We start from the raw sequence: 14,536 nt of genomic DNA, 5'->3' as shown, positions 1-14,536 counted from the left end.
ACCCCACTGTCTGTACGGGACAGCAGAGTCACCTCTACCGCACCCCGCTGTCTGTACGGGACAGCAGAGTCACCTCTAGCGCACCCCGCTGTCTGTACGGGACAGCAGAGTCACCTCTAGCGCACCCCGCTCTCTGTACGGGACAGGACAGCAGAGTCACCTCTACCGCACCCCGCTGTCTGTACGGGACAGGAGAGTCACAGTTACTGCACCCCTGCACATCAGCTCACTGATCGCCTGCGCTCGGTCTGTAACTGACAGGGACAGACTAGTGGCAGCACTGCAGGGAGAGTGTAACAGCGATTGAAGAGGTGGTAAGTGCAGAGAGATGCCCTTGGCGCTTCAGCGATCCAACTGCAAACCAAGAGGGCGCTTGTGCCGACGGCCTCAGCACGGACGCTGTCGGCATCAGCGGCGTCTCGGATCCTTGCACTCTGGAGCTGCTAGTGAGAAGCATCAGACGGGAGCCCAGCCTGGGAAGAGCTAACGCAGCCGACTAACTTGACCTCGTTTGGCTGAGGAGCTTATTGATCCCAAGACTTCCAAAACCAAGCACTTCCCGGAGATCCTAGGGAATCAGATTCCATAATAGAGGCTGCGTCCCGCACAGTATTAGCTGCATCACTCCACGTCACCCACACTGCGTCCTGCCTCCCGTGCCTCTCGCAGCAGGGCAGAGTAATGAGGCGAGGACAGCAGCTCTCTTCCACATGGGGGCCTGGGGATTCGAACCCTGGGCCGGGGAGGGGCAGGTTTAAAGGAAGGAGAGAGGGAGCAGGAGTGCCCAGAGACTACATGCTCAAACTGGGGGGGGAACATGCATGCTCCACGCAGAAGGCTCCCCTGCAAGGATTGGAACCCAGGGTCGTGCAGCTGTGAGAATGCGAGCTATAGCGCACATTCCCCTGCTATCTTCCCAACACAGACGCACAGAAAAACAAGCCCACAATGTCCCCATATCCAGTCAGCCTTGAAACATTTCAATCCACTTTCCCTACTGCTCTGCAGGCAGCCTGACAGCAGAGAATCATTTACAGGCCTCTGATGTGGCGATAAGGGCGTGTCATTATTACTGCAAGCAAACAGATCCATCTACCGATAACATCTAGAATGTCGAACGGCACATCACGTAATAATACGATCTGGAGACTGATATCATCGGCTTCCCAGGAAATGTCGCCCGAAAACAAAGAAAAACTGAAAAAGTCCAATCCGGAGAGAAGGCGGAAAGAAAAGGAGAGGAAACTCGACCCCGCGAACCTGAGCTTCGGTCCTCGTGACAGGCAGCAGGGGCAGCGGCAAGCATGGGCTGCACGTCGCGCCCCGAGCTGTGCACAAAGGAGTGTGGGAGTGTGGCACAGGCCGTGTGGTTGAAGCTGCTAGCCCGGCTTCTTTCAGGGAAGGCTGGAGGAGATCCTGGGATCAATAAGCTGCCCGCTACAACGGCCCCCTCTCGCTCGGGACCCTCCTGCTGCTCCGACTTCAAGGGGTCAGGGAGCAAGCACTCGCTTCCCAAACCCACGTCCCTCCTCGACAGCTCTCCCTCCTGACCTGAACTCCCTGCCCTTCGCTCTTTTCACACCCCGGTCTGCCCGTCCAGCTCGGCGCAGGGAGGTCCCACCGAACCCGCCTGGGAGACAGAAAGACCCTCTCCAGAAAGCCGAGGCGCCGGCCGTTAAGTCTGGACAGCAGGGGGATAAAAGGACTTCGTCGCCCGCGCTGGTCTTGAAAAGGACGATCAGGGGATACAGAGCTCGAGCCGTTGCTGGAAGCACGAACCTGCGTTGCTTGGTGGCGCCAGATACAAAATCAGACCAGTTTCCTCCTGACGGAGGAGGTCTTTGGGAGGAAACAGGCGGCGAGGATTCAAGCACATTCCACAGGCCGGACTGCTCGAGCCTCCTTTCCCACATAACCGGAAGAGCCCACAATCCTGACAGTCCGGACGGGCTGGTATATCCGGATCCCCGAAAAACATCACATGAGCCCGGTCCCTCCCCACCCCCCTCAGGCTGTTTACCGAAAGCATGGCGGCCCGCCAGATTCAATGTGGCTCCCCTTTTGCACGTTTCTGTCCTGTTTCCGTTTTGTGACGTGCAAGGCGACGCCTGTGCACAAGGGGCACGAGAGAAGAGAAACACCCATTTACTGACTGAAGGATTGGAGTTCAGCAGGACAGAAGACGGGAAAAAAAACCCCACTCGCTCACTCATTATCAGAAAGCACTTGTACCTGGGAAGGTCACACTGCGTCCCAGCCTGCTATCCCAGGAACACACACACACAGGGACAGCTCCGAGACACCCAAGGACCTGGACAGCAGGTCTGCAGCAGGAGGGAGGGAGGGTCTGTAACAGTCCATCACGAGTGTCAGGACTCGTACAAGAACACAGGATCTCAGGTTACAAGAGAAATCCCACTAGCTCAGGTGACACATTCCCCGAGATTTTGCTGGCTTTAACAGCGTGACTGCGCACCTTGCTCCAAACTCCAGCCCCACTCCCCCACAACTCTTTGCGTAAAGGAAAAGCCACCTCTTTTCAGTGCCGAATGCCTCCATCCTTAATCTCCACTCGCGTCCACCCTCGGGGCTGTGTCACACTTTTTTGCAAAATCAGCCAAGTAACGATTTACAAGATGTGAAAGACAAATTACTGCTCACAGCCTCCGGTTCAGAACTGACAAGGTCCTCTCAGAGGCCTGCATTCGGAATAGCTCAGTCCATGTCCAGGATGTGCAGGTAAAGGCTTTCAAGAGGCTGGAGTCCAGGAGGCAGGTCTGACGTCTGGTCTCAGCGCTGCCCCCAGCCCGCAGGAGAGCGTCTGCCCCCCTGGATTGGAAGGGGCGCTGAAATGGGCTGGTGGGGCACGGATGCCAATTTCTCAGGCTGATTGCAAATTCAGCAGCCGAGGCGCAACAGGAGAGGAGGAGGGGCTCATTCCCTTTTCAATCATTTAACAACACTCCAGTCAGTTTCCAACGTCACCGTTCCAAAAGGCACCTCCTCTAGAAACCGGCTGTCCTGTTGAGTCTGCGGACAGAGAGACTCCAGCAGGCGTACAGACCTGTAGGCCACATTCTTGCCCGATAAGATGCACAGCTGGTATTTATACAGGGGGAATATGAAACGATTAACTCTGTCAAGGTCACAATAGGTTGAGCAGGCCCCTATCATAACTCCAGGACAGAGACGCACCTCTGCATCGAAAAGATTTAGGTTTTTCTAGTCACGATCCTCAAAGGTGCGGACGCAAGCAGCGCAGCGGACTTCCAGGCACAACAGTGCAACACCAACCAGAGGACGCAGGTGGAAACTACGTAGAAGTGCATTTAAAACCAAACGCAGGAGGCACTTTGCATACAGGGTTGTGGGAGCATGCAACAAGCTACCCAGGGTTGCTGTTGAAGCCGATACCCTGGGTACTTTCAAGAAACTGTTTATTCAGCAAAGTGCTTCCCCACTGTGTGCACTGCTGCTTAGGGTTAGGGTTAGAGCAGGTTTAGGGACTCATGCAAGAGTCTGTCAGCTGCTGAATCCCAGGGGTTCACACTCCTACCACACTGTGCAGAGCGCTCACCACTGTACGCCAGAGCCCTCTTTCCCTGCTGGAGGAAACTGCTGGCTACTCTTTCCTTTCCCATGCAGAGTGGTGATCAGGTAACTGAGAGTGCACACACACACACCGAGGTGTGACGTTATCACTGTGCGTTTAGTAGGCCAGGTAGACAAAGCTCGCCATTCACAGGCAGGGAAATGCCATCCTGTTCTTTTGTTTTACACGACTAACCCAAATCCAGACAGGATTTCAACTAGAAGCTCAAATCCCACTATCATCTGGATCCTCTTTAGTTTTCCCATCAGCTTACTGCAAACATTGTGTGCAAAGTCACAATCTAAAAAACTAAGTATATACTATATATAAACTTGTATATATATACTAACTGCATGCTACTGTGATCTAGAGCCAGCAAGATCTTCTATACTACCAGGCCCTCTGGAGGACTGAGACAGGGCACTAACACTCTTTCCAATGTCTGGAAAGATGGTAGCAAGCTGAGGGACCAGTCTTGTAATTATAATATCTTCTCCTGGTGCAAAACACATGAGCATCAGCCTTCTCTACAGGCAAGCCTCCAGTCACTGCCGCCCCAGCATCCCGACAAGCTTCCAGACACACTCTCCCGCTAATCCCCACCCCCCGCTAATCCTCCTACTGCTCCAGGACAGCCCTGGCAGGGTGGAGGAACAATGGAGCTGGAGAGAGCAGGGAGCACAGCACAGCAACACATCTGCACAGCAGAGGGAGAGACTCCTGCTCTGTGCACAGACACCCGACAGCAGACACAGGGAGAGATTCCTGCTCTGTGCAGACACGGGGAGAGAGACTCCTGCTCTGTGCACAGACACGGGGAGAGAGAGACTCCTGCTCTGTGCACAGACACGGGGAGAGAGAGACTCCTGCTCTGTGCACAGACACGGGGAGAGAGAGACTCCTGCTCTGTGCACAGACACGGGGAGAGAGAGACTCCTGCTCTGTGCACAGACGCGGGGAGAGAGAGACTCCTGCTCTGTGCACAGACGCAGGGAGAGAGACTCCTGCTCTGTGCACAGACGCAGGGAGAGAGACTCCTGCTCTGTGCACAGACGCAGGGAGAGAGACTCCTGCTCTGTGCACAGACGCAGGGAGAGAGACTCCTGCTCTGTGCACAGACGCAGGGAGAGAGACTCCTGCTCTGTGCACAGACGCGGGGAGAGAGACTCCTGCTCTGTGCACAGACGCGGGGAGAGAGACTCCTGCTCTGTGCACAGACGCGGGGAGAGAGACTCCTGCTCTGTGCACAGACGCGGGGAGAGAGACTCCTGCTCTGTGCACAGACGCGGGGAGAGAGACTCCTGCTCTGTGCACAGACGCGGGGAGAGAGACTCCTGCTCTGTGCACAGACGCGGGGAGAGAGACTCCTGCTCTGTGCACAGACGCGGGGAGAGAGACTCCTGCTCTGTGCACAGACGCGGGGAGAGAGACTCCTGCTCTGTGCACAGACACGGGGAGAGAGACTCCTGCTCTGTGCACAGACACCCAACAGCAGACACAGGGAGAGACTCCTGCTCTGTGCACAGACACGGGGAGAGAGACTCCTGCTCTGTGCACAGACACGGGGAGAGAGACTCCTGCTCTGTGCACAGACACCCGACAGCAAACACAGGGAGAGATTCCTGACTGTAACAAGCAGCCCAGACTCACACAGATGATTCAGGGTTTTCTTCACACTAATAAATGGGTTTTAGCAGGCTAATGAGGGAGAGGGTAATAGAGAAAATGGGAGAGGCGGCAGGAGGATGTCAGAACTCACAGATCTGTCAGACACAGCTGACAATGCCTCAACACTGCAGGGACACCTCTCCCCAGCTGTCCACAGAGCCTCCTTCTTTCCAGACCCACTGCTTTGTGTCCACTTTTCTTGGCAGAAATAAAGCATCACTTTTCTCTTTAAAAGAACAGACCCAGGCAGTCGCTACAGAGCAGGCAAGCAGGCAGGCAGGCAAATCCGGATGCAAATGACCCCCTCCCCTCGCCCCGGGCAGCCTGATCGCACACAGAGATATCAGGATCGTTTACACGCAGGACTGCGGGGCCAGACACCGGCCGGGCCGCCTGCGCGCAAGTGCAGAACGAGCTCGGGGTCGCCACGCTAGAATGGGACACTCATCAGAGACTTGAATTCGGGGGGGGCTACAACGTCTCTGGTTTCTGTGCCCCCCCCTCCCCGAGCTCCCAGTTACAGACGGGGTCCAGTTACTGAACCGACTGAGGGTGTAAGGGTAAGACCCCTGACGAGGCTGCCAGGTGTCTCCCAGCTAGCTGCAGTGAGCCGAGCGCTGGGAATAATCAACCGCTGAAGGCCTTGAGCAACATGCTCCATGCATCCGAGGAACAGAGGAACAGGCTTAAGAGTGTAAATGACTGGCAGCTCAGAGCAAAGGCACAGGTGAGGAGCGACGGCCATCTTCCTCTCAGAGCGCCAACGTTTCCCTTTCCGTCTTCCATGTTCCTGACAGGGCGCCGCAGTGCTCCGCTCCTCTGACACGCCACGGACACCGGCAGGCGTGTTTCTGCAGGAGGGGGCCAGAGCAGTCACAAGACACAGAGGCAGGGAGGACCCCAAGCACGGGAAAGAGAAACCCAGAGGGAGAGGGAGAGAAGAGCCTGGAAATCTGGGACAAAAGGGACTTCGGACGAGACGAGAGCTGAACCCGTCTGCTCGCTGGCTGGGAGCTGATAGGGAGGTCGAAGGTCACAGTGACATCACGGTGTCCGACGCGGAATGCTGAGGACCTTTGGAATGGTGGAAGAGGTCCGGCGTTTCCCTGGTAACAGAACGCCAAGGCAACCCCCCCCCCCCCCCCGTTCATATCTCCGCGGTCAGCTGAGAAACTCACCCAGCTCATTTACACACAGCCCTGGCTAATGGCCAGCACCTGCACAGACCCAGGTGTGCCCTTAGTCACTTAACAAGCCTACAAATCCACAAGACACTACCCAGCCCAGACCCAGCCTTCAGCTGCCTCTCCCTGCAGTGACCTGCCTTACGCACGTATAGGGGCGCATGGAGATTTTAGCCAGCTGCAGGACCATTCCTTCCGGCAGCGTGGAATTTTAAATAATTCCGATTAACGATGACAGAACACATCTAACGCCCAGAGGGCGATGGCAGAGTTTCGCTGAACTGAGAGCTATTCACTGAGCAACTGCTGATGAGCCTTGCAACAGGAGGTGTGTCAGCACTAAACAAACACTGCATTCTCCAGGAGCTGGGAGCTGTTTAAGCAGCTCTTCAAAGTCAAGCGCTGGAGACTCTCGGGGGCCAGCCCGCGAGTTTCATTCTTTCAGGACAAACAGCGGAAACACTGAACACAGGACGCAGGCTGAGAGTAGGAGGCGCTTCTTTACACAGAGGGTGGTGGGAGCCTGGAGCACGGGAACAGGGGGCTCAGTCTTGCCATTACAGCAGATGCCCAGGCTTCTCGTTACAGCTGGGTGAGGAGACCCCTGGATTAACGAGCCACCGAGCAGCCGAACAGGGCTCCGCCGATCAGGAAGCTCTCTGCAGGTCCTGAGTCGCAGGGAGAGGCCAGCACTCAGACACTTCACTGAGGCAAACGTTTCCATCACAAACACTCCTGCTGCTGCTGCTGCTGGGGGCTGCAGGTCTCACGCCACTCTGAGCCACAAGGACGACACCCTCAGCAAACAGCGAGGGGGGCAGGGTGTCTCCACACTCCGCCGGTCGGGAGGATCAGGGCTCAGCTGACACAGCGCAGTCCAGGGCGTGCCCCGCGAGCTGCCATCGTCACGTTCCAGCGCCCGCCGGCTCTCTCCGCCAGGCCAGGACTCCCCTCCCTCCGCCAGCAGCAGGGATTCTGGCTCTGTTTTCTGTCCATGTCTTCACCGCCCGGCCGACACGCACTGCTGGCTGTGCATCGTGACTCATTTATTCCCATCGATAAACCTCCGGAGAGTCTGTGGCTCTGGCAGCTTCCCGTTTCTCTTGCTGTGCCGTTCAGGGTCCAGTTGTATAGATTCACTGGGACAGTCAGTGTTCAGGGTCCAGCCACACAGGGTTCACTGGGACAGTCAGCGTTCAGGGTCCAGCCACACAGGGTTCACTGGGACAGTCAGCGTTCAGGGTCCAGCCACACAGGGTTCACTGGGACCGCTCACTGGGACAGTCAGCGTTCAGGGTCCAGCCACACAGGGTTCACTGGGACAGTCAGCGTTCAGGGTCCAGCCACACAGGGTTCACTGGGACAGTCAGTGTTCAGGGTCCAGCCACACAGGGGTCACTGGAAGAACTGGGGTAACCTCAGGTCAAACCCCAAGGGGGTCAGGCGCCCTCAGCACTGCGTCACACTGCTGCCCTCTTGGCTAGGGTACAATATTTCACTTTCACATGTAAGGAAGTCGAGCTGCAACAGAGGCATCAGTCCAGGCTTGTGCGCAGATGTGTAAACTCTTAGTCGGTCAAGAGTCAGCCGAGCGGCTCCAGCCTGGAATTCACTTTCTTCTTCACGCAGTGGATTCTGGGAATGGGCAGAGCGGCAGGGTGCCACTCAGACGAGATGGAGAACAGCGCCCGCTCCCCTGCTAACGAGCTTTCCCCCGACAAACACCCGACAGAGCAGGCTTGGAGATTTGACTAGACAAACTGGCAGGAACAGGCCGAGGAGGAGGGGTGTGTGTGTGTGCGTGTGTGCACGTGTGTACACGTGCATCAAACTGAACACCAGTTTTCCAATAAGCTGAGCCCAGTGCCCTCAGTCCCTGGAGTGAACACGGCAGTGGTACCGACAACAAACGGCATGGTGGCCCCGCAGCTAAGAGTGCAAACCAGTCGGACGGCCTTGTCTTTATATAGCGCCTTTCACTCAGTCTCAAGCCTCAAACCGCTTTCACAGTAAAGTAACACACAGCGCAGGTGTCAGACAGCTCATGGCACTCTCCCTGCTCTTGGTAGCTGAGTCCCAGCCTCAGCACAACTCCTGCAGAGCTCAGAACACAGGACAGCTCACAAACAAGAGGTCATTCCCTGCCCCCGGCCTGTTTGGTAGTTAATAGTTAATTGATCCCAGGATCTCATCCAGCTGTTTCGTGTAGGACGCCAAAGTATCGGCTTCAACCACAGGGCTGGGTGCCTTGCTCCACACTCCCACATCTCTTTGCGTAAAGAAGTGCCTCCCGTTTAAAAGCACTTCCACGGTTTCCACTCATGTCCTGTGGTTCGTGTTTCAGTGGGGATTTTGAAGAAGTCCGCAGGGTGGACACTGCTTATACCTCGGAGGATTTTGAATGCTTAGATTTGGTTTAGCGATTATGACAACAGGTGGAATTATTAACTAAAAAGTGGGAAACTGAGAACCAGTTTTGGGAAATGGCAGAGAAGTTTCACATCCACAAATGAAAAGGAGACCGGAGTGTGTCAGACGCTCTCTTTGTGCCAGAAAGCACAGCGACAGAGAGAGAGAAAAGGGTTGGACCAGAGATCCAGGGTCCAGGTCTAAAACCTCATCAAAGCTAACGCTCAGAAGAACGCTTTGGATTCTGATCAACATTCAGTGGAGGTCAAAGGTCAATGCCAGCCAAAGTCATATAGCCTGACATAACAGGGCATGACGTGAGCGACTCTTGACTCATGTCTGGGAGGTAAGACTGGGAAGGATCCCTGCATCGGAAAGACCTGACGCCCAGCCCGGCAGCCCCGCCCTCCGATGACATCACAGAGGTGACCTCACTCTGCCCCGGCAGGTTTCTGGGAAGGCATCTTCAAAACCAGCGAGGAACAGCTCGGCAGAGCTCCCTGAAAACAGCAGCCCGTCGCTGGGATACAGGCGCACGCAGGATTAGGCTCCCAGCGAGCCCACTAACCTCATTTCCTTTCAGCGCTCAGGTCCATTATGAAGGGAATTAAGGCTGTTTACAGCTGAGCTGGCGCAGGGAATTACTGCCTGAGGGGTGTACTAATTCGGTCACAGCCGAGTCCAGAGGGGCTGGCGAGCACTGGCCAGACAGGGTCTCGGGTTCGAGTTCCGTCCAAGGACTTCCCACCCGTCTCCTGCAGTCAGCCTAGCTACACCAAAGAGCGGTAGTTCACCTCTGGCGATCAGCAGCGCCCCCTGCAGGCAGAGTTGTGCAGGTTCACTTGGCTTAACCGCTACAGAAACTGGGATAAACCCCAAGTCTATGAGCTGCCTGACGTTGTGAAGCCTGTATCAATTGTTGCAAAGGAACAAGTACTAGCTTTATTTCATGCTGAAAGGAGAAGAGAGAAGACACAACGTTTCAGCTGTGGAGCCTTCTTCAGGCGTGAGCAACCGTTGTTTGGCTTTCTCCTCAAAAGCATGTCAGATGATAGAATACTGTTTGGCAGTGTTTATATTATTGTCAGGGCTAATGAGAAACAGCAGGACCTTCACACAAACCTCCTCCTACCCCCCACTTTCAGAAATGGAGGGTTACGCCCTCTCTTCAGTGCACCCCGAGTTCAGCACAAATCACTGCCACTTCCTTCACTCCCACTTTACTTTGTCCATTCTAAACAAGTGTCAGGAACACAGCTGGAAACAGCTGGAAACTCAGAAGCCTTCTGAACAAGAACAAGCAGAACGTCTTGACACAAAGGGGGGCGGGTGTCTGGAACGAGCCACCCAGCCGTTTTGTGGAAGTCAAGACCATCGGCTCGTTCAAGAAACAGTTGGATGGGACAGCAAGATGACACCCTTGCCATCTCTCAGCGTCCGCAGACAAGCTACCCCCCTTGTGGCTCCGGAGAAACGGCCCCAGGACCTGCCTGTCTCATACGACAGCTTTCACAGGACCCCAGGGGTCCCCCCATTCGACATCGGTCTGCGCTCCGCAAATCCTGCGGGACAACTCGAAATGGAATGGGCTCGCCCCCTGTTATGCAACTCTCAGACTCCAAGAACAATGTGTCACAGCTTTCACATACTTTTTAGAATTTAAATAGCTCATTTAACAGACACTTTTATTCAGCTGTCCTCCAGGTGTGACAGCCCTGTATCTTAACCACTGGACCAGCTGTCCTCCTGGTGTGACAGCCCTGTATCTTAACCACTGGACCAGCTGTCCTCCTGGTGTGACAGTCCTGTATCTTAACCACTGGACCGGCTGTCCTCCTGGTGTGACAGCCCTGTATCTTAACCACTGGACCGGCTGTCCTCCTGGCGTGACAGCCCTGTATCTTAACCACTGGACCAGCTGTCCTCCAGGTGTAAAATCTTTTTAACTATATTAATCACAATAATAAACTCTCCAGATAAAAAAATGAATCAGGAACAGTAGGTCAAGAACTGATATGAAGGAGTTGGATTTGAGAGCTACAGTATAAACCACACAATGTAAATCTCTCCCTGCCCCCTTGACTACAGCCAGGAGCGTCTGCCAGCAACGACAGAAGTCATCTATAATTGATCCCTTAGGACTGTAAGAGACTTAACCAGCTGAAAGGGAATTTTGAAACTGGTTTCTTCGCTAAGCAGCAGATCATCTAGGGAAACCACATCAATAAGAGGGAAAAAGACAGCGGCCGGTCTGTTTTCGGCAAAGGGGGTCGCCTCCCTATCTTCAGATCAATCAATAACGATTATTTATTTCCTCTCCGACCGCCTAATTTTCGCGACTGGGGTTGTGAAGGACCGATCAATCAAGCAACCGCTCCCTCATTCGGAATAGCAGGTGCTCCGCTTAGTTAAAAACAAAAAGGACACCCAAAACAAGAGGGGCCGTCGTGTGTTAAAATATTTCCAACGTGCTGAGCTCAGCCTCCTCAAGTCACCGCCCGCTGCGCTTCACCGGCTCCGGCGAGGTGAGGTGAGCGCGCCCGGGCGAGACAGAGGCTGGCCGGCGGTATCCGGCCCAGGGGATAATTGGACCGGATAACCAGAACCCATCCCTCACACACACACAAGAACACTAACTAGCAAAATGAAAAATGACAGACTGAAACGGTCGAACATCAGTCAGCGGTCGTGTGTGTGGAGTCGTGTCAGGTGAACCTCGAACAGCCAAGCCGGGTCAAAACAACGAGCTATTTGCACATACAGCGCCATCAGAAGCAGTAACCTCAGAGATTTATACACAAAGCACCTACCAGGAACATTTATGAGATTAAAGTTAAAACGACACAGCTCATTCACATTCACGTCGCTCGGGCCGGTGGGGCTTTTATAGAAACTCGCCTCCCGTCTACGGTAAACACAACGCGTTATCGTTATCGAGAGGATGGCTGGGAGACAAGGTGAACAATACTGTTCGCTGCCGTCTAATCTATTGAAATCCCGATATTTCCTGTTTGCCCCGGCTTTCCCGAATCATGGATAGGGAGACAGCAGGCGAGCGGAACGGAGACGTTCCTCTCTCGGAGGTAGGTTCCGCACCTGCCCCCTTTCCCGGGAAATTAGAAAATACTAATTTAAAAACACTAACGCAGTTTAAAAATTAAAATAAAACATACCCACGACACCCTCCTACGGAAACACCGCCATTCCCCCCCACACACTTCTAGAAAAACTTAAATCGGGTCAAATAGCAATAAAATTATCATCTTTAATTTCCGTTTAGGGCTTTTTTTTTTCTTTTATAGGGTTCAGGCGAAAACGCCTTCAAGACGGACTGTCAGCTCCCCCCCCCCCCCGTGTCCCGGCACCCAGACGAGAGAGACTCGCTTGGTCTCTCTTCTGGGCTCTGCTATCGGTTTCAAACTGACCAGAAGCAGGTCCGTTCAGACAGCGGGCGTGTTATTTAACAAAAGGATCGGACTGTCTGGGTCGCTGTGCGTTAAAGACTGGGTGGGGTAGTGGGGGCTTAAGTCTTTGTATGAAGTCAGCAGATTGAATCCAGTTTGTCCCATTTTACGCCCGGCCGGTATCCCGTTTCTTCACCCCGGCGCGCTAGGATGTGACCGCATCCCGAAACGCGTGTCTCCCGGGGGTGTCACCATGTTACACGTCTGTGCCGGAACCCTGTTTACGGGCCGGAGAAGGTGGGCACCGCGCGAGGGGGTGAGCACGATTGTGATGGGGGGTCACGGCTCGAGACAGGCCGCTGTCAGTAGTCCTACATGCAGCTATGGCAACTAGTTACCGATCTGACAGCCAGGCGCGGACTAGGACACCGCACGCACCTCGCTACATTGGGTCCCTAAACGTATCCATCTTCTCCCAACAGCTTGACAGGCCGGGATCACCGCTTGAAAAATAACCCGTGGATGAAAGACAAGACTGTGTCCGCGCTGCCATGTTTCTTGAATGTCCCCCTAAATTAGCTACACATACACACTGCACACATACATGCATGCTACGTTGCATACAAGTCATCTATTATTGTAGTTACGTATCCCATTCAGCAATGACCCACCGAACTGACACAGCCGGCCTGTTTTCTTGGCGCCGAGTTAAATTTGCCTCTCTCATTAACAGCACGCCTCAGAAGCCCTACGTCAACATTATTACTCAGGCGATCTGTGTTTATACCTATGGATATATACCGTACCTAGATAATGGATATGTGTGCAGTGACTCACGGCCGTGCAGTCACGCCGGCTGCGGTATGTGCTTTGTGGTTCTTTGTGGTTGGGAAATAGCTGAGCCGACACGACGCTTCACACAATACGCCATTCACCTTCACGTAACTGCGCTGGTACAGTCGCCCTCGATGGCACACGGGGCCAGGCGGAACAATACCGGATCGCACAGGAAAGCCAGGACAAACGAAGACGTACCTGCACTGCCGTAGGACTTCGTCAGAATCCAGCCCAAACTGGCACATATTCTGGCTCGGGTGAAATCGTACTGATCCAGAGGCTTAATCTCCGGGACCGTGAACGTCTTCCTCATCGCATTTGAATCCACCATAGCAAACAGGAAAAAAAACCACCAAAGCTTTCTGGTTGGGAAAAACGGTGAGGTAGGGACAGGGTTAGGGGAGAGGGGAGGGAGGGAGAGAGAGAGACAGGGAGAGGGGAAGGCACGGCGAATTCAGATCTCCAGGCGATCGTGCTACTCCATTCGGAGCCGAAAAACACACCGGCTCCCCTTCCTTCTTCGTCTTGGAGAAGCACAGACGGGAATCATGGAAAAAAAACCACAGCTGTCGTGTTTTAAGAGTCTCCCTTGAATCCCGGATCGAGCCGTCAGCATGTAGATTTCCAACAGGAGTTTCTGCACAGGGAGGAGGTGGGGGCGGGCGGGGGCAGCGGTCTGTCCTTAACAGTGAAAATCCTGAAAATCCCCCACAGGGCTCGTCTGACAAGCTGGCTGTGTGGCGAGGCGACGGTCGTAGGTTTTATTCTTCATTCAGCCCCCCGTTTCTCCGCCCGTCCATGATCTACGGTTTATTGCAATGTCTCCTCGCCTGATCCTTCGCGTGAAGAGCGCCGCCTGCGTTCCAGGTGCTCCCCGCGCACGTCACTCACCCTGCTCCCAGCCAATCCGGGTGCTGCAGCTGGAGCTAGACGGGCAGGGGGGCGGGCTCTAGCGTGTGAAAGCCGAACGCGGGCAGGTAGGGGGGTCAGCCGGAAAAGGCCGATCACGTTACGAGTTCTTTTCCCGACGCTCAGGTGCAGTACAGGTCAAACTCGTATAACACACGGGATTTTCCAGTTCCTCGTCAAGAGTTTACCACCCGTCCCCGAACAGGGAAGCTGTTTAACTAGTCCCGGGTGGGATGTCGAAGGGAGCCATTAAGTACAATGATATTTAAATGAGAGAAATTGCGCCCGCACCCTGTTTTTGTATAAAGAATAGGTACACGAGGTGGGGGGTGGGAAGGAGAGACGGGGTCATTCGGGGGGGGGGGTCGGTCTCGCTTCTGCTGATCAGCAGCTTATCTCTTCCAGCTGTTTCTTAAAGCGCCCACTTCAGCAACATGGCCGGGCGTCCTGTGGCAGACCCCTACCACCCTTTGTGTAAAGAGGCCCCTCCTGCTCCACGCCACACAACGTCACAGTCTGCCTCAGGCGTGTGA

At 54.6% G+C, this 14,536-nt stretch overlaps 1 protein-coding gene across 1 annotated transcript in view; it reads right to left on the bottom strand.

Annotated features, from left to right (window-relative positions):
* camsap3 (calmodulin regulated spectrin associated protein family member 3) overlaps positions 1–13,995 on the bottom strand; it is a 44,615-nt gene extending 30,620 nt beyond the window's left edge. The window contains exon 1 of the mRNA XM_088932082.1: positions 13,293–13,995. Within this exon, the coding sequence (XP_088788208.1) occupies positions 13,293–13,425 (133 nt within the window). The 5' untranslated portion in view covers positions 13,426–13,995. The remainder of the gene's footprint in view (positions 1–13,292) is intronic.
* Between the last annotated feature and the right edge of the window lie 541 nt (positions 13,996–14,536).

Source organism: Atractosteus spatula, chromosome 14 (assembly GCF_055471065.1).
Source record: "Atractosteus spatula isolate fAtrSpa1 chromosome 14, fAtrSpa1.hap1, whole genome shotgun sequence".
NCBI classification, from domain to species: domain Eukaryota; kingdom Metazoa; phylum Chordata; class Actinopteri; order Semionotiformes; family Lepisosteidae; genus Atractosteus; species Atractosteus spatula.
The sequence above is the reverse complement of the archived record's forward strand: the minus strand, read 5'-3'. Positions and strand labels throughout refer to the sequence as shown.